At 47.8% G+C, this 27,938-nt stretch overlaps 1 protein-coding gene across 1 annotated transcript in view; it reads right to left on the reverse strand.

Moving 5' to 3' along the window:
• LOC147899982 (5'-3' exoribonuclease 3-like) overlaps positions 1 to 27,938 on the reverse strand; it is a 126,976-nt gene that overhangs the window by 40,865 nt on the left and 58,173 nt on the right. Inside the window, exon 8 of the mRNA XM_087377255.1 lies at positions 21,268 to 21,345. Coding sequence (XP_087233381.1) covers positions 21,268 to 21,345 — 78 coding nt within the window. The remainder of the gene's footprint in view (positions 1 to 21,267; positions 21,346 to 27,938) is intronic.

Consider the following 27,938-nt stretch of genomic DNA (forward strand, 5'->3'; position numbering starts at 1 on the left):
CAAACATAAACTGCTGCACAGTAGATCCGATCCAGCAGATTAACCCAGAAGGAAAAAATCGTGAATCAGCCAGGAGAATGCATCAAAATCTGCAGCAGATTCTTGTGCATGGTTTTGGCATCAAGGCTACTACACCATACTCTTTGTTACTCCTAGAGACAGGATGTATACCCATAGAGCTACATGCTCTGAAGAGAGTACTCAGATACATCACAAAGGTCAAGTGCATGGATAATGAAAGGCTACCAAAGAGAGCATGGAATGAAAGTCAGAAGCTTCAAAAGACAAACAAGGGCAAGATTTTGACATCCGGATGGGCACAGGACCTAAAAAAATGGTTCAAGAAGTGGGAAGTAGAAGAGTATTTAAACTACTCTTCAGAGGAGATTGATGAAGAGGCTTTTCATTATGACCTGCTGAATGCACTACACAGGAAATGGCAAACAGCAGAAAACAAAGATAAATTTGAGTACTATCGCACATATATCAACCCCGAATATTGGTCAATTTATACAGGAAGGGAGACAACAACGCAGAAGTACATATGTACACCTATAGCAGTGCATAAACGGAGGGCTTTAGCCTCACTTCGCACCCGATCACACCAGTTGCAAATAGAAACAGGGGGATGGAAAAAGATGCCAAGGGAGAGTAGAATATGCCAACTATGTGATCAAGGTATGGTTGAAACAGAAGAACACATGGTAATGATATGCCCTCACTATGCACACATTAGGGAAGAGTTCAATCACCTCCTTGAGGGACATGACAAACTGGCTGATTTGCTGCATAAAGGGTCACCTTCAGCTTTAGGAACATTTGTGTATAAGCTCTTCAAGCATAGGAATCCACCTGAATCCTAGAAGGTGGTTTCTCTTTCCACCCTCCCATCTTCGGGAGGAGCTTTCATGTACTTGTGATATTGTATTGCTCAGGTCCCATAGGCCGGTTTTGGTCTTCAGAGGACGATAATATATTCTTCTTCTTCTTCTCTCTCTCACCCATTCACAAGGCAGGGGATCCCATGAGCCTGGAGAGTTATAGGACCATTATGATTGGACATGTCATGTCCAAGATTTATGCATCAGTGCTTGATTCCGAGGTCAGCAGAGTTGCGGAGTGTCGAGAACAACGTGATCATGGAACCATGGACCACATTCTCACGCTCAGGTGTATCATCGAGGAGGCGAGGGCATGGAAGCAGAGGGTTTACTATTGCTTTGTGGATTTCCGCAAGGCATTTGACATGGTTCCAAGAGCCTGCCTCATACGGTGCCTACAAGATTTGGGTTATGACCAAGAGATCATCTGGGCTGTCATGGCACTTTACGAGAGAGTTTCACACAAAGTCCGGGCAGAATCTGGGTGGACAGATGAGATCATGAGCACTATTGGGGTCAAACAAGGGTGTCCATTATCACCTACCCTGTTTGGCCTCTACATTAACAAGCTTGAGACAATGATGCAGACACACGAGCGGGTTGGTTGCTCTCTTGCGGGCATGCTTATCCGGATATTGCTTTATGCAGAGGATGTGGCTCTTTTGTCCTCCTCAGCAGAGGGGCTCCAGAGACATCTTGACGCACTACAGTCCTTTTGTGAGTCTCATGATTTGAAGGTCAACCTGGGTAAAACCAAGGTTATGATCTTCAATACATCTCGAGCCGTCATGCGCCTGGAGCAGTTCACATTTGATGGGTCACATGTTGAGATAGTTTCATCATACACGTATCTTGGGGTTGTCTTCTTCGGACCCATCTTCACTATGAGACCCGCCATGCAGGCACGCTTAGGCAGAGGATATGCTTCATTGGCCAGACTAGAAAGGCAGTGCTTCTGCTCGCACTTTCACGATCCACGGACCAAGGGACTGCTCCTTGGTCCACCCAGCGGGGATGTATGGCAGCCCCTGTTGGGGGCCAGACTTGTCGGATACAGAGTGGGCTTGTATGGAGCGGCTATAGGTTCTCATGTTATCACGGATGATTCGTGGTAAGCCATCCGTTCCTCACCAGATCATTCAGGCTGAGTTTGGGTCATCCCCATTACAGCTAGATGCTGCATTTCAGGTCATCACGTATCTTTACCGAGTCAGGGAGTATGGGGATTACACTTCTGGGCACAACAGGCTACCATGGCTAGCATTGTCCTCTTCTATTGCACTTTCAGCAAGAGGGGACCAGAGATGCTAGTATGCACGCATAGAGAGATGGTTTGAGCGACTGGGGCTCCACATGAATAGACTCCCTCCCTTCCAGTACAGCATCGACGCTCCGTTTTCTCCCCTTGTATCACACGAGGTCAACTAGGTTATCCGTGAGGATCTCTTACATCTACACACATTCCGGACCTGGTTGAGACCGAGTGAACTCCCAATGAAGCTTAGCTTCTACAGAGATCACTGCTTACATATCACAGTGGGGGGTTTTAATGACCCACCAGGATACACACAGATCTACTTACCCCACTCACTGAGGATCTCTATCGGGCAGTTCCGGGTCTCTTCACATAGACTTCGTATCGAGAGCGACAAAGCAGAGCGCCTACCCAGGGAGAGGCGCATATGCACATTATGTGACATGCATGAGGTTGAGACAGAGGAGCACTTCATCTTCAAGTGTCTTGTTTACTATGATATCCGAGGACGTTTGTGTTGGAGATAAGTGCACACTAAGTGTACCATTTCCCTAGTCTACATTTGTCTAAGTCTAGTCTAGTCTTTGTGTCTTGAGTGTGTGCCATGTGGCACCTCTACAATTATCCCATAAGCACTCTTGCTTTATGTCTTGTACTTTGGCCCATATATTCATGGGTCACATCATTGCAATCTATCTATCTAGCTTGTGTCTTGTCTACACTCTTCTCAAGGTACTTCTTGTCTTTCAATCTTGTTATTTTTTCACTTCTAGTTTTCTAGTTTCTAGTTCTTGCTTCCATATTCCAACGTGGTATCAGAGCTAGGTTGATTCCTCTTCTCTCCCCTCAGTCTGCTGTAGCCATAGCTGCCTCTTCTCAGATTTCTCCCCCGCTCAGCTGGTCGCCATCTTCATCTTCTACCCGTCTTCTCCATGCTGCTGCCGTTCCTGCTGCCGCTGCAGATCTGCCTGCCATCTCTCTGCCAAACTGCGGGCCAGATCTGCACGCCATTGCGCTGCCAGATCTGCTGCGCAGTTCTGCTCTCTGCCAGATCTGCGCGCGTCAGATCTGGCGCTGCTGTAGCTCCCGCTCCTGTTGTTGCTCCTGCACCTGCATCAACGAACGAACATTTCGAAGTACAGTCAAGACTGTCCGTACAGTCCGTACGACTGTACGGAATCCGTACCTGCACAGGCCACACCTCTCCAGCTGCTGTTCGCGATCTGCGCCATCTTCACGGAGATCTACGCCATTTGTTCGTGACTGCACGGAGATCGCCTGAGAGCTGCCCACGTCTTCCCTACGGCATTGCCTTGGAGCTCGCGCTGCCTGCACCTCCTGGACCGCGCTCCTTTTTGCGCCTCTGCCTCTGCCTCGGATTAAGGTATTGTGCATTGCCTCTTTCAGTTTGCTGAGCAGTTCCTTTTCTTTTTGCTGGTTCCTCCTGCTTCGATGGGCTGTCACATGCTATGGCCTTGACAAAGTGGTGAGAGAACCGGCTTCTTGGATCTCTCCTTTCATTTATTTTTGCAATATTGTAAGGGACTAGACACTGCCCTTGCATCTTAGCAAGAGGTAAGACCTTCCCACATGGCATCTTCCTCTCATTCTCTCATGTCTATCGACAAATTCAATGGGTCCAACTTTCATACTTGGCAAATCAAAATTAAGTGCCATCTTATGAAAGAAGGTCTTTGGGACATTGTTCACCGTGCTGCTCCCGAAGATCCTGACATTGAGCAAGCTGTCACTACCAAGAACGACAAAGCCTATGCTATCATCTTGCTCGGTCTTGGAGATAATTACATTCATCACATCTCCGACATACAGTCTGCCCTTAAGCATGGATCACTTTGGATACCCTTTTTGGACCCCGATCTAAAAACTCTAAGATTGCACTTATGATCTCATTCTTTGATCTACATATGCAGGAAGGAGCTACTATAGCCTCTCATGTCAATTATCTTTGCAGTCTTATGGTTCAGCTTGCATCAGTAAAGTCTCCCATCTCCGAAGATATTGCTATTGCTGTGCTTCTCAAAAGCTTACCTGACACCTATGCTACTCTTGTCACTACCTTCAAGTATCACAATAATCCTTCTCTTGAAGGTATCATCAATGCTCTCCAAGAGGAAGAAAGAACTCAACAACGAAAGGTAACTGACACTGCATTTTTAGCAAAGAAAGGAAGTTCTAAGGTAAGAAAGCCTTGCACCCATTGTGGCAAAACTAATCATATGGAGAAGGACTGTTTCAAGGCTCATCCATGCACCATTTGTGGCCGTGATAATCACCGGGAGAGGGATTGCTACTCCAAACCCTCTACATCAGCCCCTGCATCTACCTCAGCCCATGTTGCTGCAACATCTCCATCAGCTGATCCTGCTGTTCCTTCCTCATATGATGAGAAGTGGGCTTTCTGATTACTTCTATTTCTTGTCTACCACTTTGACCACCAATGATGTAGGTCAAAGGGTTCTAGTGTCTTGGTCTTTCTGTTTGACTACAGTCAGTCTTCTGTCTATCTAGTCTTGTCTGTCTGTCTATTTGTCTATCAATCTGACTGTGTTTTGTTTTAGATCCATCTTGTCCCGACCCTTGTGGACCCATATGAGGATATCACTTGAGGAGGGGTGTCTCAGGATCTTTGTCTGTCATGTCTTCTATCTTGTCTCTCAGTCTATCAGTCTTTATGTCTCTCTTCTAGTCTTGTCTTTCTGTCTTACTCCTAGTGTCCACTTAAGGAGGGTGTTGGAGATAAGTGCACACTAAGTGTACTATTTCCCTAGTCTACATTTGTCTAAGTCTAGTCTAGTCTTTGTGTCTTGAGTGTGTGCCATGTGGCACCTCTACAATTATCCCATAAGCACTCTTGCTTTATGTCTTGTACTTTGGCCCATATATTCATGGGTCACATCATTGCAATCTATCTATCTAGCTTGTGTCTTGTCTACACTCTTCTCAAGGTACTTCTTGTCTTTCAATCTTGTTATTTTTTCACTTCTAGTTTTCTAGTTTCTAGTTCTTGCTTCCATATTCCAACAGTTTGTACTGCCTCTTCAGAGATAGCTATGAGGTTTTGGCCTGATTCCTCTCCTACCCAGACCAGAGGTGTTTGGCAGGCTTCGTTCATGAGGTACTCAGACACCTTGAGAGGATACTTCGAGCACGGAGACAGGAGCAGACTTCTTCCTTGGATGATCCCTATTAGAGCTTTATCATGGAGTTTTTTCAACCAGATCACATGGACCCCCACGAGACGAGGCCTCGACATGACCGGGATCCAAAGCCAGTGACCCGACAGCTCAGACAGAGAGTTGACACGTAGATTACACTTGGGGATATCCCCTCCCTGTTTAGAGTCGGAGCTCGAGAGACAGGGGTTACTGTAGCCCTTGTTAGGCGTAGAGCTATGACCAGGAGACGTGCCAGGGCTGCACCCATGAGTGGCCGACAGCACTCTATCGCCGATTTCATGCCTCCATTGCCCCATCCACCCTGATGTCCTGATGATGATGATGATGATGAGATTGATATATAGTCAACCACCGACATGAGTATGTTGTACTTAGTACTTAATACTACCATTCTGCATTTTTTGCATTTTGCATTGGTGTGGAAGCTCGTTTAGTAGCTCCACCACCATAGCTCGTTTGTTCCAATATTTTCATAGTCTCATAGACCCATCCGTTTTCCGAAGACTTAAATAAACTTTCTTTCTCTCTCTCTCTCTCTCTCTCTCTCTCTCTCTCTCTCTCTCTCCATATGGTTTCCAGACAAGGGATTCAGATGGACAGGCTCCTCCCCCCTTTCAGTATAGTTTGGACGCACCCCCTGAGTCGATCCCACGAGATGAGATTAACCGCATCATACGATTAGATCTTCTCCAGCTCCACACGTCACGGGCTTGGGGGGGAGATCAAGACCTCCCCACCAAGACACAGTTCTACCGTGATCATTTCCTGAATGTCTCAGAGGAGGGATTCATCGTCAGACCCCTATATCTCGATGAGGACAGAAGAGTCTCACATGCATTGAGGATCGCCATTGGGTAGATGCGGGTCTCATCCCATCAGCTAAGGATTGAGACAGGGAGGTAGTACGTATACCTAGAGAGCAGTGAACTTGCATGCTATGCACACTAAGAGTGGTTGAGACCGAGGAACACTTTCTTGCACCTGCCCAGCCTACTACGAGATCCGGGGGTGATACCACTGCCTCTATCAGGATGGGAGTGGCTTCAGCCCACTATCACAATTGATCCACTTCCATGACCAGGTCTACATTGGGCTGTATCTGCTTGAGATGTGCTGACACAGGGAGACCCTGCTATGACAAGCCAGAGAGCAGGAGGCGATCACACCACAAGATGCAGAGGTTGACCACACACAGCAGCATGTCATAGATTTCTATGCATTCGAGTCAACTCCAGGACATAGTGGGGTGGAGGAGGAGGAGCTAGCTGCTATGTGGGCAGTCTGGATCACTGAGAGAGGATTGTAGAGGCCAAGCACACTCGATTGAGGTTCACCCTATCACAGGTTTCCTCAGAGGAGACTGACCGAGACGAGGGGTCACTCTGAACATAGCCCAGTAGGTTCAGAGATCGAGGAGACCACGTACCCGTCCAACACCACAACATGAGATAGTCAAACAGACTCAAATTCAAGACATTTTCGCCACTCATAGACAAGCCACCACAGTGCTGGGTTTCGGTTATTGAGTTTCCAGTTCCAGTTCCAAGCCTGCTCCAGATAGCAGATAGCACATGATATGAGATATATTTTTGTACTCGATTTTGCCTTAGAGCCATTGATCTCTTTTTATTTGAGCACAGTACTCAGCAAAGGGTCTTAGCGTGCCCTTTGACTTAGCCCCTTGTAGCCTGTATGAGTTTTTCCCCTTTGGTGTCACCTTGTCCCATAGGCCCGCAGGGCCTCTGGTGGACGTTAATCTCTCTCTCTCTCTATCTCTCTCTCTCTCTCTCTCTCTCTCTCGGCCATATACAATGGCCGTCAGAGATGGCCATCATCTGAGGGATTCACATGCTTCCCACATGGAGGCGGGACTAGCACAGTGGACTACTTACTGGGCCCACTGGCTTTTGTCTCACGGATACATGACCTCACCATACCCCCCCCCCCACTTGGTGCTGACCACTCATATTTGACCTTCGATGTTCTTGCTACTACACCAAGCACAGCGAGAGTCCCTACTGCTACCCGTACCCAAATTCACTTTAACTGTGCCCTGGATCCAGTGTATGTGTGTCACGTAGCCAGAGAGCTTCCGGCCTTATTGGAGGCTGATCTAGACCTTGTGCACGCCTCAGCTACCCTAGTCACAGTGATACAGGATGCTGCCACCAGATCCTTTCCTACGACCCAATCTTCACAGGTACAAGATGGGAAGATGCCTCAAAACCCCTGGTTTGATGATGAGTGCAGAGAAATGCGAGCCCACCTCACACGGGAGCGAGTCTTGGGTCAGTTGATGCCACACGAGGCACACAGGATCTTTCAGCGGCTGACACACCACAAGAGACGATCCTTCCTTACACATAGGATGGATGAGATCATCACATCATTCCGAGGAGGAGACCCAACCACTGGGTGGGGATTCCTCGCGGAGGGAAAGCCACCCATCTCCATCACCGATCCGGGCGTGTGGCACACTTATGCATGCTCCTTATATGATGTCTCGAGGCAGACACCGCCAGATATGTCCACTATGCCCAGGCCCACTACTTGTCAACTATTCACTACGCAGAATGTGCGGGCTGCACTTCTCCGGTTCCACAACCGGAAAGCACAGGATTTCCCATGGACATTAATCTCTCTCTCTCTCTCTCTCTCTCTCTCTCTCTCTCTCTCTCTCTCCAAGACCCAGTTCTATCATGACCACTTTCTGAGGATATCAGAGCATGATCTCATCATCAGGCCCCAGTACTTCGAGGATAGGAGAGTCTCACACGCCTTGCAGATTGCTATTGCACGGATACGAGTCTCGTCCCACCAACTGCGGATTAAGGCTGGGAGAGCAGCCGGCATACCTAGAGAGCAGCGGGCCTGCAGATTATGCACGATGGGGGAGGTCGAGACAGAGGAGCATTTTATATGTATTTGTCCGGCCTACTATGAGATCCGAGGGCGACGATACCACTGTCTCTTTCAGGAGGGGCTCGGCTCAGGCCACTCACTTGACTGATACTTTTCCAAGATCAGGTTTGCATTGGGCTCTACCTGATTGAGAAGCGGAGACACATAGATTCCCTTGTGTGGCAGGCCAGAGATCAGCTACAGTCGATGCCTCAAGACACCGAGCTAGATCGAGCACAGACACGCGTCACTGATTTTTACGCATCCGAGCCAGCACCAGATGAGATCGAGGGGGAGGAGCTCAAGGACATGAGAGCACTATGGATCAGCAGTGAGGCCTATCACCACGAGGTGGCTGGACGAGAGACACAGAGCCCACACATGACACGTGGGACGACCAGAGCACGCACGATTGAGGTTCGACCTATCTCATCCCTCCTCAAAGGAGACAGCCAGAGAGGAGGCATTACTCTCGATGTAGCCCATCGGATACAAAGATCCAAGAGAGCGTGCCCCCCGCCACCGTGGGAGACTGCCCGACAAACACAGATATGTGAGCTCTTTGCATCACATCATAGGACCATCGGGGAGCCGGGTTATATAGAGCCTCCACATGTACTTGGAGCTCTTGTTCTTAGCAGTTGATTGCTCCTTTCTTTCCTACTATATATTTTGTACTAGCTTTTGGCATTTTTAGCACGTAGTACTCAGCAAGGGCCTTAGTGAGCCCTTTGCTTCAGCCCACAGTGGCTTGTATGGGTTACATAGATCTTGTATCTTGTCTCATAGACCCGTGAGGTCTCCTGAAGACGTTAATACACCTGTCTTTCTCTCTTTCTCTCTCTCTCAGCACTCTAGTTCAGCGCTGTACCAGCCTATACCGTCCTTCCTCTCTGTTCATCTACTCAATTCTCTTTCTTTCCTCCCTTCTCATCTCAACATGATAGAGAGTGAGGGAGAGATCGAGTAGGGAGTAGAGAGACACACTCACAGTAGTCACACACCAGTGGGTGGGGATAAAGGAATGAGTGGTACCTCCCCAAGTACACACACTAGTATATATGGATAAGACTAGGGCCACTAAGTACCTAAGTACAATGTGTACTTAGTGTACTTAGTAGTACTAGATTAATACTGTTACAAGGGTGGCCAGTGCCTTTACCCCAACACAACACTCCTCTTCTATTCTCCTACTGATGGCTGATGCGAGTCATACACATGAGGAAGCTGCAGCCATGCCTTTACTTGAAGAGCCTTGAGGAGAAGAGCATGACAACATCGATTTTGGTGAAGATAATGACACAAAGGAGGATCACATAGAGCTGAAGGCCTATTAATGGAAGTTGGAGGATGTATGTAAATTATAAAAAGTTGAATGAGGTTACAATAAAGAACCAATATCCCCTTCCTACAATGGATAATATGATTGATAGGCTGCAGAGAGCTACCTATTTTACAAAAACTGACCTTTGTATTGATTATCTCCCGATAAGCATAGCTGAGGAAGACATCTGTAAGAGATGGGCTTCTGAAAGATATGGCCATTATGACTTCTTAGTACTCCCTTTTAGATTTACCAATGCTCCGACGACTTTCCAGCAAATGATGAACGATAGAACTCCTATATCCTAGACATAAGATTTCGTGAGAGAGCATAAGAATCGATCACGAGAGGATTCGAAAGGTTTTGGATTGGCGTGTTCCTCAGACAGTAAGGCAACTTCAAGTATTTCTAGGATTTGTTGTCTTCCTTAAGAGGTCAGTCAAGATTATTTGAAGCTAACTATATCCTGGACATAAGATTTCGCGAGAGAGCATAAGGATTTGAAAGGTTTTGGATTGGCATGTTCCTCAAACAATAAGGCAACTTCAAGTATTTCTAGGATTCGTTGTCTTCCTTAAGAAGTCAGTGAGGGATGATTCGAAGCTAACCGTTCCTTTGATGAACCTTAAACTTCAGTCCAAAAACCTATCTCCTGGAATAACAAGCTTGATGCGGCTTTCCAACTCTCAAGTTTATGTTGGCTTTACTGATCCTAGCTTACCATTCCTGGTCGAGACTAACGCTAGTAATTCTGCAGTAGGCGCAACCTTATTCTAGGAAAACCAACCTGTAGCTTTTGAAAGAAAAAGGCTATAAAATATTTACTCACATTCAGTGGCCTAGTCAGGAAAAGGTATTATATGCTATTATTCACCCATTGAAAACATGGAGACATTATCATTATAGATCCAAGTTCGTTGTATTGACAGACCATGAGTCTATCAAATACATTTGTAATAGGCTTGAGTTGACGCGAAGGAAGGCACGGTGGGCTGAGTTGATGGAAGATTTTGATATGCAGATTGGATATCGGAAGGCTAGCTTGATTAAGATTTCTGATGCTTTGAGTTGCATTGGTGAGGTAAACTCTTTGAGTTTTACCGAGACTGAAGCTGACCTTTTTGATTCCCTAAGAGAGCTATGTAGGACCGACAGTCATTTTGGTCGGTATAGGCAGCAAGTCCAGACAGGGAGCTCCACACAAATCGACCAAGACTAAAGGATTATATCATCTATTCCAGTGGTGAATGGTCAATTCTACATTCGGAATTAGTTGCTATTCCAAAATAAGGTGTGCGCTCCTAATGACACCTAGGCTAAGAGGAATATCTTGTTTGAAGTCATGATGCTCCAACCGCAAGTCATCCGGGAATTCAGAGAACCTATGACTATTATTAATTATGTGGAAAAATGCCAACAAGGTCAAGTGAATAAGGCAGAACGCTTGAAAGCTAGGGGGTTGTTGCATCCTCGAGATATCCTTGGAAGTAAATGGGAGAGTATTTCCATTGACTTCACTAGGGGATTACCACGAACTCATCGAGGGAACGATGCTATCTAGATAGTGGTGGATAGATTGACAAAGATGGCAAGATTATTACCTACAAAGACAACCATGAAGGCTACTGAGCTACCTCATCAATTTGTTGAACAATTGTTTAGGTTATATGGGTTGCCTTGTGATATGATCAATGAAGAGACCCGAATTTCTTTTGGCACTTCGCATAGAAGTATTTGGAAAATTGGGAGCCACTTTGAGTATGAGTTCCGCTAATCATCTTGAGTCTAATAGGTAAACAGAAGGGGTGAATCCGGTCTTGCAAGATATGCTTTGGGCATATGTCTCCAAGAGGCCATCTGATTGGGAAACAACATATCCCAATAGTTCTAAGCATACGGCCACTAGTTACAATCCGTTCATGCTTATGTACGGATATCAACCAAGAGCTCTTGTGATGGTTAGATTGAAAGGTATAGCTCCTCTAACAATTGGATTGAAGGGTATTCCACTGGATGCAGATATGGATTTCTTGTTGCATATGCGAGAGATGCTAATGTCTGCATGAGAACCTATCACGAGTGCTCAAGATAGAGCACGGTTTTATGTTGATAGACAGCATTCCCCTACAGAATTTTCCCTCAATGCTCGTATATTTGTGAATACCAAAGGATTCAAAAACGTTACAGATGGGGTTGGTAGAAAATTAATCCTCTAGGTACTATGGACCCTTAACGAAGTTGCATAAAGACCAGAATTGTCTCCACACGTAAAAGTTAACATGATCTTTCATGTCACTAGATTGAAAGACGTGTTGGGGGCTGGAGATAGTTTCGCTTTGCCCCAAGAACTTGTGGAAGTTGAACGCTCAAATTCCTCATGAGTGGATTGGTGGACAGTTGGCCCTCTAAAGTGGATCACAAGGGATGGTGCAGGGCAAAACACCATGAGATGGATGGCGGTCTTCTCTAGCATATTGATTCCCCTTCAGGTAATTGGTTTTCAAGGGAAGATAGATGGCACTATTGTCCTCTCAATGCAATCTAGTGGTAGATCGGTGCGGACACAAGATGATATTATCCAGGCAAGCTAGTAACATTTGGGCACGGATTGACTCATGGGAAGATTTATCCGCTCCACTTTGTTTCTCACTTAGTAATCAGTAGCTTGGCTCTCTTTTGATTCGACCTCAAGTCTTCAATGAAAGCCAGGATTCATCATGGGATTTCAAGGTACAATCTCATTTAAGTCAAGCTTGTTGCTTGGATATTGTTCATGTCACTCAGTACAAACATGGACATGCATCAATAGACACAAGCTCGGAGATGATCACTAGTATCACTACTTGGTACATTTGGAGGCCCAAATGTACGGAGGCAAGTTCACCCAGCTCAAAACCTAGCCACCATAAGCACAGACATTGCTCCACATGCAGGGCTCCTCCACATCGCTTTCGACAAGGAGCTTTTTTCTCAAGGAATGGAGAGACAACCGCATTTTCTCACAATCCCTTGCTGGATTGACTTGGCATTTTCAGCAACAGCCTTGGTTTTTTTGAATTTTGCATGGTCCCTTTGATGCCATGAATTCTTCATACTCTACCTGATGTATTTCAACCTTGGATACTCTTGGTTTGGATTTTATGCACAGCAATGCAATATCTACAACTTGAGACATGACAAGGCTGCACCCGCACACAACCTTCATATGTGAAATAGTTTTGCGCTTTCTATGCATATTTGTGCAATTTCTCTGCCCAATCTGCAACTCACTCCCAAATATACTGCCAAAGTATAAAATTTCACCAAAAATCAACAGAAATAACCACGAAACTCACACACGAGTGTCACATTTGGGTTTCACCCAAACTGCATGGACCCACCCATGAAATTTTTTCCAGATTTCTGTTTTGAAAATTTGCCTCGAGATCTGTGTCACCTGTAAAACTGAATCTCACCTATTGTAAGGCTGTTCCTTTCTGTCCCAATCATAGAAAACTGCAAAAATATGCTGAGGAATTTGCAAAAAAGGATAAAACACTGCAAAAACTTGAACAGATTTTGCAAGAGGAGAGTTTGGAAGCCGTGTGTTGCATGTAGATGATGCACATCTCCTCTAAGTAGCTGCTCTGCTCCAAGATAAGGAAGCAAGAGAATATAGGAATTAGCTGGGTTTCATTAACTCTCTCAAAACAAAGCATGTGAGAGAAAGAAAGAAAGAAAGTTTATTAGATCTTTGAAAGAAATTCCAAAATCTTTCAAAACCCAGATGGCAGGGTACTGATGAGAACATAAGCATAGCCTTGCTTACTAAGTTATTATTGTTATTATTTTTCTTATTTACTCATGAATTTCTCTAAAGTTGCTTACAAATGCCCTTTGCTTTGTTCTCTTGCTTATTCTAGAACGAATTTTAATTTGTAAGATTGGATATGTTCTTAGGGGGGGGGTATGCGTGCGTGTGTGTGTGTGTGTGGGAAGTTCTTCTTGCTTTTTGGGATTCATCCACCCAAATAGGAGTTTGATTTGTTTTTCACTTGGGTTCATTACTAGGCACTATGGACTCTATAGAAGGATAGAAATCATAGAGTCTTTGGTGATCTTACATTTTCCACTTTCTCCTTTTTTAGGCGCTCTTTGCAGCAATCTCTCTTTAATTGTCTGCAAACTCATTATAGAGATCATGATGTATGTTTGTCATATAGTGAGATTTTCTTTTGATGTAATTTGGCATCTCCCTCTTTTTGGGATAGCCAACTTGTAATATAAAGCATCTAAATTTTCACAAAAAAATGTGTGTGTGTGTGTATGTGTTCGAAAGACCGAAGGGCCTGTGAGACTAGAACAACCAGATACAATGAGCTCAATGGGTGGAGCCTCTAAGCGGGGCATATGAACCCAAGACAAATACAAACACAAACACTAGTAAAAAAGTATCTAAGCCCATGGATAGGATGGGAACAGCGGTATGGTATAACTGCGGTCGTCCTTTATATGCTATCTAAGGAACTAAGTCTACTGGGCGGCTGAGAATGGATAAGAGGGTGTTGGTTGAGAGAGACTCTAGTGGTGGTCCATTCTGAGGTGGCATTAAGCCCATGATAGAGCGCTGATGTCAGGCAATATGTGTGGTTTATTGTGGTCCATTCTGAGGTGGCATCAAGCCCGTGGCTAACCATTGGAGAAGTGCCGCTATCACACCCGTCAACTATGCCCCTGGTCTTGAGCACATGGAGGGAAGATCCTCAAGCCTGATCTATGTAACAGCGCGCTAATAGGTCTGTCGTGCCTCTTGCTCTAGGCCTCGGCTACACAATCTCCTTAGGGACTGTTGATTCGTGCTATCCGATTGAAAAAACTTAGTGGTCATACACTCTGGGTGGAGTCTTGTTAAGCAACCTAATCTCCTCTATGTGCCCTGGTCTCTATATCGTACGGCAATGAATGAAGGTCGCCAAACGTCTCTAGTCCAGGTGAACCAAGAGGCTGGAGAGGGGTCCAAATCCATCTCTTAAAAGATAGTGGTTATGACCTCGAATCTTATAGTACACACGGCATTTGAAAGCAAAGTGCTCCTCCGACTCAACCTCCTCTAGATCACATAAAGATCATGTGCGGCCCTCCCTAGGTATACTCTAAGCCTGTCTAGTCTCAATATGTAGTTGACGTGAGGAGACACGGAACTGCCTTATTAAAATCCTCAAAGAGCGGGGAAGATAAATTTGTGTGTAGCTTGGCAGGTCGATGAAGCCCTCCTCTGGTATTTGTAAGCATCAATCCTCATAGAAGCTGAGCTTTAGAGGAAGCTCGCTAGAAACTAACCATGTCCTGTACGTGTGTAGCTATATGAGATTCTCCTGAATAACCTGGTTAGCCTTCTGATAAGTGAGTGGAGCAGAGGGGGCCTCAAGGCTGTCATAAAAGGAGGGGCATGTGGAGTTACAGGCTCTCAAACCACCTACATGTACAAGTATACCAACACCTCTGATCGCCCTCAGTTGCTAATTTCATGAATGCGGATTGGACAAGCAATGGTCACCTATGTCGGTCATTTGAAGAATAAGTAAAGATGGGAAGTCGGGAAAATAAATAGAGGAGGTACTGATTGGTAGCCTAGAAGCTATCTCCTTGAGGTCGAGGAACCAAATCCTTGACTCCGTGAAGGTATGTGATCGCTTAGAATGCTGCATCAAGCTTGATGGGGGTGTCACGAGCATCCACAAGTCCGTGGCCATGCTAGTTGGTGCCAACGCAGGCAACCGAGTCCACTGCCACGCAGGCATTCGTACAGCCATGCAAGCAACCTTGCACAATTAGCACTCTGCACACAGTCAACAAACAGTCAACGCCACGTCATCGCATGTCAAAAACACAACGTTGATTTTTTGGTCAAAAGTCAATGCTTGACTTTTTGTTAGTGTTGACAAAAAGTCGCCTTGGTCAACGGTAGGTGTTGACCAAGTCGGCCAAGCTTACCTAACAGCCTATAAAAGGGCAGCCTTTGGCCCTCATTCTTCATCCCACGATTGAGCACTTCAACCCTTAGAATAGCAGCAAGAAGGCCTCCTCGCAGCAATAGACCAACAAGGTCAATTCAACCACTACAGAGATCTAGTGAGGATTCACCTCCTCTAGGTAGTCTAGTCTTTCTAGTTTTGCGGTGAGGGTTTTAGCCCCTTCATACAGTTGTACTCAGCCATTCAGTTGTATCTATTTCCTCTTCGGAGGTCCACTACATTCTCTCCCTATGATTCTCTCACTCACATCCACAGCATCACTTTGTGTATTGAGTGCATCATCTTGCCATTGCAGTTAGTATTGAGCAGGAGAGAGAGTGAGAATAGTCTATCTCCCGCTACATTGGTATTAGAGCTTCACTTTTCTTTCCTGAGATAGGGAGAGTCGGTCTAGGGGCAGCTCTATTGTTTTATGGTCTAGACAAGATCCGGTAAGGACACCATGAGCAAAAGTGAGCAGTCCAACACAGGGGGGGAGGGTTCACTGCCTCGCTACCACCACCCCCACCACAGAACCCTACAAACACTTCCATGTCTGCCATGACAACCATGTTGCACGTTATGATGCAGATGCAACAACAATAGTCAGAGGCCCTCTTCACCCGCATGACCTAGCTTCAAGAGATGCGAGAAGATCGTGAGCAAGCCGCCAGAGAGCATGAAAGGCTAGCTCGGGAGGCAAAAGAAGAACGCGATAGGGAGGCTCGTGAAGCCAAAGAAGAACGTGATCAGGAAGCTTGAGATGTCGAAAGGGCAGCTTGGGAAGCAAAAGACAAACGCGATAGAGAGGCTCGAGAAGCCAAGGAACTCTGGGACTGCAAGGCTCAAGGGGCCAAGGAGCTCCGAGAACGTACCGCTCGAGAAGAGAAGGAAGATCGGGCCTGGCAGCTTCTCATTTCTCTACTTGGACCTGCAGGGGGAGAAATGGAGAGACTTCCACCTCCGACCAAGCCCTCCTTCTTGGCGGGGAAGCTCAACTTCACACAGTACGATGGAAAACAGGAACCCTTAGTGTTGACTTTGTGGCTCAATCAATTTGAAAGTTATTTTTCAGTAATGCCTACGAAGGACAATGAGCGATGCATCCTAGCATCCATGCTGAGGATCCAAGCACGTCAACAGTGAGAAGTCCCAGGATTCCACACCAAGTGATGGTGGGAATGGGCAATAGAAGAAGAGCTGGATGGTGAAGGATAGCAATGGCTATGGCAAGTACTTGGATAAAGGAACACGAGCACTCTATGCCAAAGAGAATTGATGCTTCTATTGTCATGTGCCGGGCCATATTAAGGAAAATTGCCCGCATTACCAGAAGCTTCTAACCACAGGAGGCGTGTCAAGTGGTTTGGCAACAGTTTCAAAAACCCAATTAGTCATCGAGGAGCTTGATGACTAGCAGATTACAGGGAGAGCCTCAGTAGTCATATAGGAGCTTGAAGCTCAGGACAAGGGGAAGCCTCCCCAATATGTTTCGGTTTAATTGACAAGTTGGTGGTCAGAAGGTCCTTATCCGAGCACTTTCAAGGACATCATCTCCACCAAAGCAGCTCAGAAGGATCAGTTGCCTCTTATACCAACAAAACCAATGACCATGAATGGTGCATTTCCAGGGCAGCGGATAGAAAGTAACATGCAAGGAGCTTCAGCCACTCTGAAGATCGCAGGGTGGGTATCGGCCACTCAGGGTTGCACCTACTCAAGCATCGGACGTCATGTTGGGAGCACGATGGTGGCACTAGTTCGAAGTCCGACCTGACTATCAGCACCAAGGCTTGGATGTCAAAATCCCAAACCATAAGTCCAAGTTCATCTATTGGATTAAGGATGTTCCGCCTCGACCTTTGATTCAAGGGGTTTGAGATCGGCGCCAGCAAGACACAGTATTATAGCATGATACAATATTACAACAGGCAACAGGGTTACACCAAGACCAGGATGCCATTCTCAAACCCAACCTTCCTCCATCCCTATCACCTGTATGCACCAAGGAAAACCACACTGAGCATCATCTTGTAGCATTAACCCACAGACAATATCCTTACCAGAAGTTAGCACCAAACTCGGGAATTCAGTTCCTACAGATCAGGCTTTATGAACCAGGCATTCAGATCAAGATTTATCATCCAGGTAGACCACAAACAGTCCGTCAGCACGATGGGAGGCCCCTTTCATACATTAGTTCAAGTTCTAGCAAAAGGGGATATCACGGGCATCCACAAGCACGTGGCCATGCCAACTGGTGCCAACAAAGGCAGCTAGGTCAACTGCATCACAAACCTCTGTACAGCCATGCAGGCAGCCTTGCGCAATCAGCAATCAGCACACAGTCAAGACAGTCAACGCCACATCATCGCAAGTCAAAAACACAGAGTTGACTTTTTTAAATAAAAAGTCAATGCGCTGACTTTTTTTAAAATCATCGTTGGCTTTTCAACCGACATGGTCAACGCTGACCAGCAGACCAAGGACACCGGTCGGCATTGAACAGATCGGCCAGGATGACCTAATAGCAGTTGGGCACTTCAGCCCTTCGAATAGTAGCAGCAAGACCTCCCCCAGCAGAGACCAGCAAAGTAGCCCTAGCCTCTACAGGGATCTAGTGAGGATTCACCTCCTCTAGGTAGTCTAGTCTTTCCAGTTTTGCAGTGAGGGTTTCAGCCCCTTCGTATAGTTCTTTGGACATTCATTTTTCAGTTGTATCTATTTCCTCTTCGGAGGTCCACTACATTCTCTCCCTCTGATTCTCTCACTCACGTGCATCATCTTGCAGTTGCAGCTAGTATTGAGCAAGAGAGAGAGTGAGATCCCAATACACAAAGTGATGCTATGGATGTGAGTGAGAGAATTATAGGGCGACAATATAACTAAAATGTATGAATGCCCAAAGGGCTGAATACAACTGTATGGAGGGGCTGAAACTCTCAACTACAAAACTGGAAAGAAACTAGACTATGTAGAGGAGGTGAAACCTCACTAGATCCCTATATAGGCCGAGGCACCCTGCTGGTCTACTGCGGGGAAGCATGTCTGCTGCTACACTAAAGGCTTGGAAGGTTTGAGGTGGGGATGAAGAATAAGGGCTCCACATCTGCTCCCTCACTATGCTTTTGGAGTCCACAGGCCAACTTACTTCTAAAAGACTGGGTAAGGCTAGCCACACCACGCTCCTCACATGAGGTAGGTCTAATTTTAGGAGTGTTGTGTTGCATTATGTAATGAGCAGTCTAACAGCTTCATAATACCACTTGAGGTTCGCCATTGTCCTATAGAAGGTCAGTGTTTGTAATAAGCAAAAGGAGGACTCATGCAACCTTACTAAAGCAAGAGGCATTGTATGAGGAACGATTTCTTTGTGAAGCTCTACTGAAGTTCTCTGAAGAATGTTCACTTGGTGGGCCAACTCATTTGTTGGGTGATCTTGATGAATTTTCTGAGTGCCACAGCTGGCTCACCATCCATGTGATCATGGTGGCCGCATTTGCATATATCATCAACCCACAAGCAGTTGCTATTCATCTCTTACTAGCTATGGCTCGGTCCTCTTTGGTCGATGCTAGGTCTGTCATTGGCACAAGAAAGGGGAACGGTTGCCCTGGTCTAGCCACATTTTTTTGTATGCACTGAAAACTGATAGCACAATAGGCACTTCACGGCTGCTATTCAAGGGTAATGTCACATAATGACCTGATTCCAAGGGGATCCACGTTGCATTTTAAGATCCACGATGCCAAATTTGCCCTTGGTAGATGAATGGATGTTGGTCTTTTATGCAACATTGAGCCCTAGTGTCGTCCCAATGAAGATCTCAAGCTCATCAATGTAGAGGCAGGCAATCCTGTTTGACCCCGATAATGCCTCCTGATCTCTTCTGTCCACCTTGGAACCCTGCTGTAGACCCTCTCATAAAGCTGACTGCCCAATTATCCCCTGACTGTACCTCAGATCCTAATGAGGCAAGCTCTCAGCACTTTGTCAAAAGCCTTGCAGAAATCCATAAAGCAAGTAATGAACCCTCTATCATGTGCTCTAGCCTCCTCAATGACATCTCAGAGTGTGAAGTCGTGATCTAGCGTTGCATGATCAGCACAGAGCCTGCCTGCACATTAGCTCTGAGTCCCTCAAGCTCTACATACTAGCTAACTTGTATCGAGCACTGAGGCATAGATCTTGAGCATGACATGCCCAATCATAATAGTCCTGTAGTTTTCTGAGCTCATGGAATCCAATGCCTTAAATGGGAGTTATGGTGTTAAGGGTCCAATTGTGGGGGAAACCGATGCAGACCGCTTCATTCAAAAGCTTTGCCGTGATCGGGCCCATGGTACTTAGTCCGTATGCAATGTATTCAATACATAGTCCCTCATTTTGGCTTGGCCATTATGTACCTTCAAAGCTGCATGTTTGACGTCACCGGTGCTAAGCAATTGTGCAAGAGGTGGGACAGGGTAGCTGTTGGAGGTAAGGTGGAGGCTGGTGAGGAATGTTGTAGGGTGTGCGAGGATAAGATTACTAGAGATTGGTGTCAGTGAGAAGAGAGGGAGTTCATAGCTCAGGAAACTACTGCCAAAAGTCCATGCGTGGCAGTCAGCATGGCCGGGACAGGATGAGGTTGGCCGGTCAGCATCTAGCAGCCTGGTCAGTATTTTAGGGCCCAAGGGGAGCCTATAAAAGCAGCCCCCTTGGCCTCATAGAGTGGCACATTGAAGTCCAGATGCTCTTGTGTTATGTAAAAGAAAAAGTATTTCACTGAATAGACTCTGGTGGCTGACTTATTCAACACTCTCAAAGGAGTCATTTTCACATCTTTATAAAATTTTTTAACTGCAGGCACCTGGCAGTGCTCCCCCCTTGTACAAACCTCTTTTTATTTGTTTTCCCGAGCTTGCGTAAGAGCAGTCAACCTTATTTGAACATTTAAATTGAGAAGACATTTCTCGGTAAAATTCATGATAACAACATTTGATAGCAAGTTTTTTAATTTATCCGGACTCTTACAAGCTAAATTAAAATTCCTGAACACGTATTTCTAAATGTATATGCATATTTATATGTCAAATGAAGATAGGTTGAATTCTATAAGAAGCAAAGAAATATAGACAACTAACGACCCATACAGATCCATCAAACTAGCCTTGAGCATGAATGGAAAGTTTATTAAAGAAATTCATTCATTGAATAATGATCCAAAGAATCAAAGAAACCAGGCAATAGCAATCGAAACAATAGAATGTCACAATGACAGTCAATTAACCAAAGATATACAACTATGAGAGTGACGGCCAACCTAATCATGTAACATACAGATTGTCAATTTCAGAAAGGCCAGTAAAAGAAAAAGGCTTTTTTTGAAAAATAATCAAAACGTCCATATATCTTTATAGCACCAAAAAAATCTGCTAGCATATCCATCAAGGATTGAATGTGGATTTTATGACTGAGTTATAAAGCAGAAACTGAATACAAAAAATAAATCCTTTGATGCAGATACTGAAGAGGATGGGCATAGACATTCAAGATTCTGTGTAAGCACTTTAGCATAAGGAACAAGATCTCCATAAGAATCTTAACAACACGCCCAACCCTTATTGCAAACTCTCCTATTCTTGAGTAATGCATCAAGGGACTGTCTCAGACTCTTGCAATTCAAATTCCAGTAAAATTTAAATCAATCCAGTTCTTGAACATATATGAGTACCTCCCCATCCTCAGTGAGGTAGCCACCCATTGCCCGAAATTCCCTCTTGTATATCGACATTAGCAAATTTATGGCACCCTGGAAAATGCTAGTAGTTTGTTAATACCAGCTTATACACACACACACACACACACACACTTTTTTTCTTTTCTAAGTGAAAATTTCGTTGCTTTATATTACAAGAGAGATTCCCAAAAAGGGAAAGCTGGACAATACATCAACAGAAAATCTCAGTATAAGAAAGATATACATCAGAATCTATGTAGTGAGTTTGCAGACAATCAAAGAGAGATTGCTGCAAAAATTTGCGGAAAAAAAAGAAAGTGGATAATTGAGGATCACCAAAGACCCTATGATTGCGATCTATCCATAGAGTCTAGAGCGCCCAGTATCTAACCCAAGTAAAAAACAAATCAAACTCCAGTCGCCGTGGATGAATGCCAAAGGGCCAAAAGAATTTTCCAAAAGCAACATTTGGAAAACGAGCTCTCAGATACTGTCCAATGATACCCAGAAAATCATGAGTATGTGGACAAAGCCAGAAGAGATGAAGCACAGATCTTGCGGAGCATGACATTGCTGACAAACAACAGGAGCAATATGTCTGCGTGCCATAAGCTGCCCAGATGGGAAACAATATGTTGCCGAAGAGGAACTTTAGAATCCCAAATATAGCGTAGTCTCTTCTGCCACCACTTTGCAGGTCGATGCATATGCCAAATCTGATTTGCTCCGTCCCAATCCCAAGCTGAAGGCCATATAACTTTATACAATGCCGATACTGTAATATGAGACAGTTTCAGCGGACAAGATGTGGACACAGAAGGCTGAATAGTCCAGTCTCGAAGCATGTCTTCAATCACACACACACACACGGATGTGTACTACCCAGGGAGAGGCGCATATGCACATTGTGTGACATGCAGCAGGTTGAGACAAAGGAGCACTTCATCTTCAGGTATCCTGTTTACTATGAGATCTAAGGGTGCTTCTACTATACCTGCAAAAGGTTCCTGCGAACGCCCCCCCCTCCCCCGCTCCTGTCTACCCTCCCCTCGCGCTGCGCGGCCCCTCCCCTCCCCCTCCTCCTTCGCCATCGCCTCCCGCCGCGCCCCTCTGTCCCCCTCTCCTCCCTCTCCGCCCGCCGTCCCCCCCCCGCTCCGCTCCTCCCCTCTCCGCTCCCTCCCCGCCTCCCCCCCCTCGCGTTGCGCTACCACCCCCCCCGCCCCCTCCTCCCCCCCCGCTGCGGCGCAACGCTGCCCCCCCCTCCCCCTCCTTCCTCGCCTCTCCTCCCCGCCCCCTCTCGTGCGGCGCTGCCACACCCTCTCCCTTTCCCTCCTCCTCTCCCCCGCCCTGCGCTGCGCTGCCCCCTCCCCCTCTCTCCTCCTTCCTTCCCTCTGCCACCCGCTCCCTCTTCACCACCTCTCCCCCCCCGCTTCCCCATAACTCTCCATCCCTCCCTCTTTCCTCCCCACCTCCGTACCACTCCCCCCCTCCTTCGTCTCTGCCGTTTCCTTCTCTTTCACCCAACTTTGGAGCGTTCGCAGGTGCGGTATGGCGGCCAAGAGCCCGGAACCGGTGGCCCAGATGGAACCCCCCCCCTCCATCAGCCTACCGCGTAACACTGACAGAGCATCAGGTCTCCTTGGTGAAGCAGGCCGCCACGGACTTCTCCCAGACACCCGTTTATGGGAGAGTCATTGGCTACTCCCCTTCACGAGCAGACATCAAGGACTGGTTGCAGTCCACCCTCTACCTTGAGGACAGCCACATTGAGGAGGTTGCACTCATGGGACGTGGTATCTTCTGGCTCAAGCTCTCCTCAGCACAGGCTGCGAGCGATATGGTCAGGCGATCCCCTACTTCTGTGAGTGGGAAGATCATCCTTATGGTCCCATGGTATAGGGGTTTCAGTGTAGCGGACTTCGATGCCCGCTTCCGCATTCCTCGCCATCCAGTTACCCTTATTTTTCCAGGCCTCGCAACCGAGCTTCGCCCGATCATCAAGGACCTGGGGGCGCACTTTGGCTGGCCCATGCAGGACACCTACGTTGATACGGCGGCAGCCCAAGGGGTGCCACGTGTCAAAGTGGCAGTCCTAGATCCGTAGAGTATCCCCTCGGAGTTCGAGATCGAGACACACACAGGTGTGGTGACGCAACGCATTATGGTCACTGGTCACCCAGAGCAGTGTCTGAGATGCCACGGCTTCGGGCACCAGGCGCGCTCCTGCCCTCGCTTCACGAGGACAGAACCTCAGAAGGCCCCCATCCAGGCAACTCAGGATCCCCCCCACTAGGCATCGACACCCCCTCCCGAAGGGGAAGGCTGGACTGAGGTCAAAAGAAAACGGAAAGGAAACAAAGCAGGACCAAAAAAGCCTTCCCATCTACAGCAAGAGCCCCCCCCTGTGGTCACCAATCAGCAGCAGCCCGATAAGGGAAAGGAGAAAGGGAAGGAGAAGATCAGCCAGCCTCCCCCTCATCCTTCACCCCGCCCTCCCTCCCCTCCCCCCTCCTCCTCGGTCCCCTGACCTCCACCCCCTCCAGGATCCCCCCCAGCACCGGTGGTTTCCGCTCCCCTCCCTGCCTCGAGCATGATCCAGCGGGAAACCCCCTCTCCGCCTGCGCCACCTGCAGCCCCGAAGCCAGCACAAACCTCCCCCCGCCTATCCCTCCTGGCCCGGCGAAGGGGAGAGGCCCTTCCCCGCAAAAGGCCAGCACCACTCCAGCTTGTTCGACAGCCAGCACCCCTCTCTCTGGTTCAGACTCCTCATCATCGTCCCCACACCCAAGGGCTGCTCCTAGAGCTCTACCTTTGGAGTTTTACCGAAGCAGGACCTTGGGATTATCTGGATGCAGCGGGTATTGGCTCCTTCCCTGCATGCCTAGACATCAGCATCTTCTTCCTCTGTAAGGGGGCGGAGGGTAAGGTGTCCGTCCTTGCCCCCCACGATGGTCCTAGCTATTCCTTCACTATCACCATTGACGGGAATGAGCAATGGACGAATGAAAATGTTTGGGAGACGATTCGAGATCAGTCCCAGGAGCAGGTGCAGGACTGGATCGGTAGCAGAGCAGCGGAGCTTCTTCAGCAGCAGTGGAAGAAGGGTGACGTTCGTCTGAGATGGCGCCACAGCGCCAAACGATTCCGCCTTTTGGTCATTATTCGGCCGCCTCTGTAGTGGGTCTACGCGGAAGGGCTCTGCCCGTGGAGGACCTCAGAGGTAGCGGGCTTCTACAGTATTTCCCTGGCAGAGGCGTCGAGCTGGTTAGAGAGAGCTTACCACCATGGGACGAAGGGCCTCTCCCCTCTGTTGAAGGTTTTAGAGGATGGGTCCGATGATCCGGCCTCTCCTTCGAAACCCTCACAGAAGCGCCTTCGTCTGCACACTGGACATCCTCCGACCACCTCGACGTCGACCGCAAGCAGACAGCTGTTTGTGGCCCATCTCCCCTCTTCATGAGTATACGCATTATCTCTTGGAACGTCAACGGGTTCCACTCATCAGGAACCCGCGGCCCCAGGAAGATGGTGCTCAGACAGGAGCTCCAGCCAGCCTTGGTGGGAAGGGTAGATGTGCTCCTATTGCAGGAACACAAGCTTTCGGCTTCTCAGACCAGTAATTGTGGGAAGGTTCTCACAGGACGCTCCCACACCTACTGGGAACCTTCAATTGGCGAGCAGGGGAGGAGCGGGGGTGTCTGTACCTCCATCAACGCTTCTCTAGTTCAGCATGTGTGTGGTTTTGGCACCCTAATCCCAGGACGAGCGCTTTGGGTGGGCTTGAATATTGAGGGATCCCGTATCGGCATCCTCAATATCTATGCCCCGACCGACCTCAGACGGAGAGCCGCTTTTTGGAGCTCCTTGACAGACTTACTGCCAGAGATGGATTCTTGGATTGTAGGAGGGGACTTCAATAACCTTGAGACCTTAGAGGATCAGCAGGGACGGGGCCCAGAGTTCCTCGGTATAGCTCAGGCGGAGCAGGCAGATTGGGACTCCTTCCTATTCATAGTGGGAGGTCGGGACAGCTGGAGGGAGCCTTCCTTTCGCAGATGGACAGGGAGTCTGGACTTCTCTTGGGGTTACAAGAGGAAGGGAGGCAGACTTCTGGAGCGGCTGGACCGTTTCTATGTCAGCGATTGGGCGCTTGGCAGAGGTGGAGAGTCAGGAGTGGTTCCAGGGACGACACTCTCTGACCATGCCCCAGTCATCCTAGTCCTGGACTTAGCCTCTCACTCCTCACCTCCACGCTCATGCCGGATCCCAGACTCCATCTACTCCAGAGCAGCGGTTCTGGGAGCAGGATTGGGACCCCATGGGGGATATGGCAGCACAGGTATTTATATTTTTTTTTTGGGCTGCAAGGGAAAACGTGGCATATAGACCCCCTAATTATGCAGGACCAGGACTGGAGACTCTGGATATGGGAGGGCCGTTCCTTAACAGAGGTGGAGTGGGACCCAAGGGAGTGGCGCTAGCCACCATTGGAGACCTCAGAGAACCCTACCCCCTTCTTCTCTTACAGTGCGCGTACTGGTAGGCGTGCTCTTGGGGCTCTCCAGCGCGGGCTACCCACACAGGCACATAGTTGGTATGCCCAAGGGATATCTCTGGTCTTTCTTCGCACATTCTGGAAGACTCTTTGGGCAAGCTAGCGGCCGAGGAAGATCTCTTACTTTCTTTGGATGGTGGCACACAAGGGGCTACCAGTTGGCAGCTGGCTGAGGCAGATGGGGCAGGAGGGGCACTGCCAGATGTGTTTTCAGGGGGAGGAGTCCCTGAAGCACTTCCTTTGGAGTTGCTCGCATGCTCAGACAGTTTGAAAGGGAGTCATGGGGATCTTAGCAAGGGCTGCACCCAAGCTAGGACCGGTCACTTGGGGAGCCGTTGGCTGGTGCAGCACCGAGATGGGACATCACTTGGCTTATCAGTTCTCTAGGCAGGATCCAGTCGTCTTCATCACGCAGGCCACCTAGGCATACATGGACAGCTTCCCTTGGCATCTGACAGAGACAGATGCAGGAGCGATGACTCGGCACCCAGTTTGGGAGATCATAGGGAGCATTGCAGGCTGGCATATCTGGACTTCCAGATGCACACAGACCTTAGGAGATCAGGCTTCTTCTGCTACCCAGACCCTAGCAGACATTTGGAGCACGATCATTCACACGCTCAAGGGTCAGTGGGATCAGATTCAGGGGGAGTCCCGGGCAGGGAAGGAGAAGAGACGACGCTTCCTTCGCGACTGGGACCACTGAGAGCTGTTCTTCCAGCACTCTGCTCAGAGTCTTCAGTGGCATTACTCCCCCCCACAGTGGCTGTTTGTCCACTCTCCAATGATTATGCCCTGAGAGGCTTGTAATTAGTATTTTGGCTCCTCGGGCTGTATCCATTTTGTGATTGCAGCCCGCTGGCCTTTAGGCCCTCTTGTACTCTCGTTTTCAAGTAATATAACTAGCACTACTTTTTGCGCAAAAAAAAAAGGGTGCTTCTACTGCCTCTTTAGAGATAGCTATGGGATTTTGGCCCGATTCCTCTCCTACCAAGACCAGCGATGTTTGGCAGGTTTCATTCATGAGGTACTTAGAAACCACGAGAGGATACTCCGAGCACGGAGACAGGAGCAGACTTTTTCCTTGGCTGATCCCTCTCAGAGCTCTATCACAGAGTTCTTTCAGCCAGATCACATGGACCCCCACAAGACGAGGCCTCGGCATGACCGTGACCCGTAGCCTGTGACCTAACAGCTCAGACAGAGGGTTGACACACAGATCACACTTGCGGACATCCCTTCCTTGTTTAGAGTCGGAGCCCGACCGACGGGGGTCACAGTAGCCCTCGTTAGACGCAAAGCTACGACCAGGAGACATGCCAGGACTGCACGTTTGAGTGGTTGACAGCACTCTATTGCCGATTTCATGCCCCCATTGCCTCATCCACCCTGATGTCCAGCTGATGATGATGATGATGATGATGATGATGATGATGATGAGATTGACATATAGTCGACCATCGACATGACTATGTTGTACTTAGGAATTAGTTACCATTCTGCATTTTTTGCATTTTTGCATTGGTGTGGATGCTCGTTTAGTAGCTCCACTACCACAGCTCGTTTGTACCAGGTTTTTCACAGTCTCATAGACCCATCGGTCTTCTGAAGACTTTAATAAACTTTCTTTCTTTCTTCTCTCTCTCTCTCTCTCTCTCTCTCTCTCTCTCTCTCTCTCCCCCCCCCCTCCCCCCGAGACAACTGGATTGATAGACAACTAGGGGATTTTCCATGGTGCAAACTTCCCTATTGTAGGTTTCTCATGGTGCAAACTTCTCCTCGTTGGGGACTTCAACGCCACGACGAGCACGTGCCAAGCACCACTCCTGGACTTCCGAGACGACTCTATCATGCTACCAGACATGGACCTAGACGGAGCAAGTATGACCAGGACTTCATCGGATCGACACGGGCCTCTTACACCATATGGACATGCACTCCTTGATCTGGGAAGGATGCATGATCTCATCATCTACAATGGGCTCGACCTATGGCCCTCCTCAGGTGGTTTTACTTGCTTCCCACACGGGGGGGGGGGCACTAGTGTAATAGATTACATCATGGGATCCCTTACCTTCACTTCATGTATCACCGACTTCACCGTAGCACC

This window comes from Dipteris shenzhenensis, chromosome 7 (genome assembly GCF_047967505.1).
Source record: "Dipteris shenzhenensis isolate YYH24624 ecotype China chromosome 7, Dip_SZ_1.0, whole genome shotgun sequence".
NCBI lineage: Eukaryota > Viridiplantae > Streptophyta > Polypodiopsida > Gleicheniales > Dipteridaceae > Dipteris > Dipteris shenzhenensis.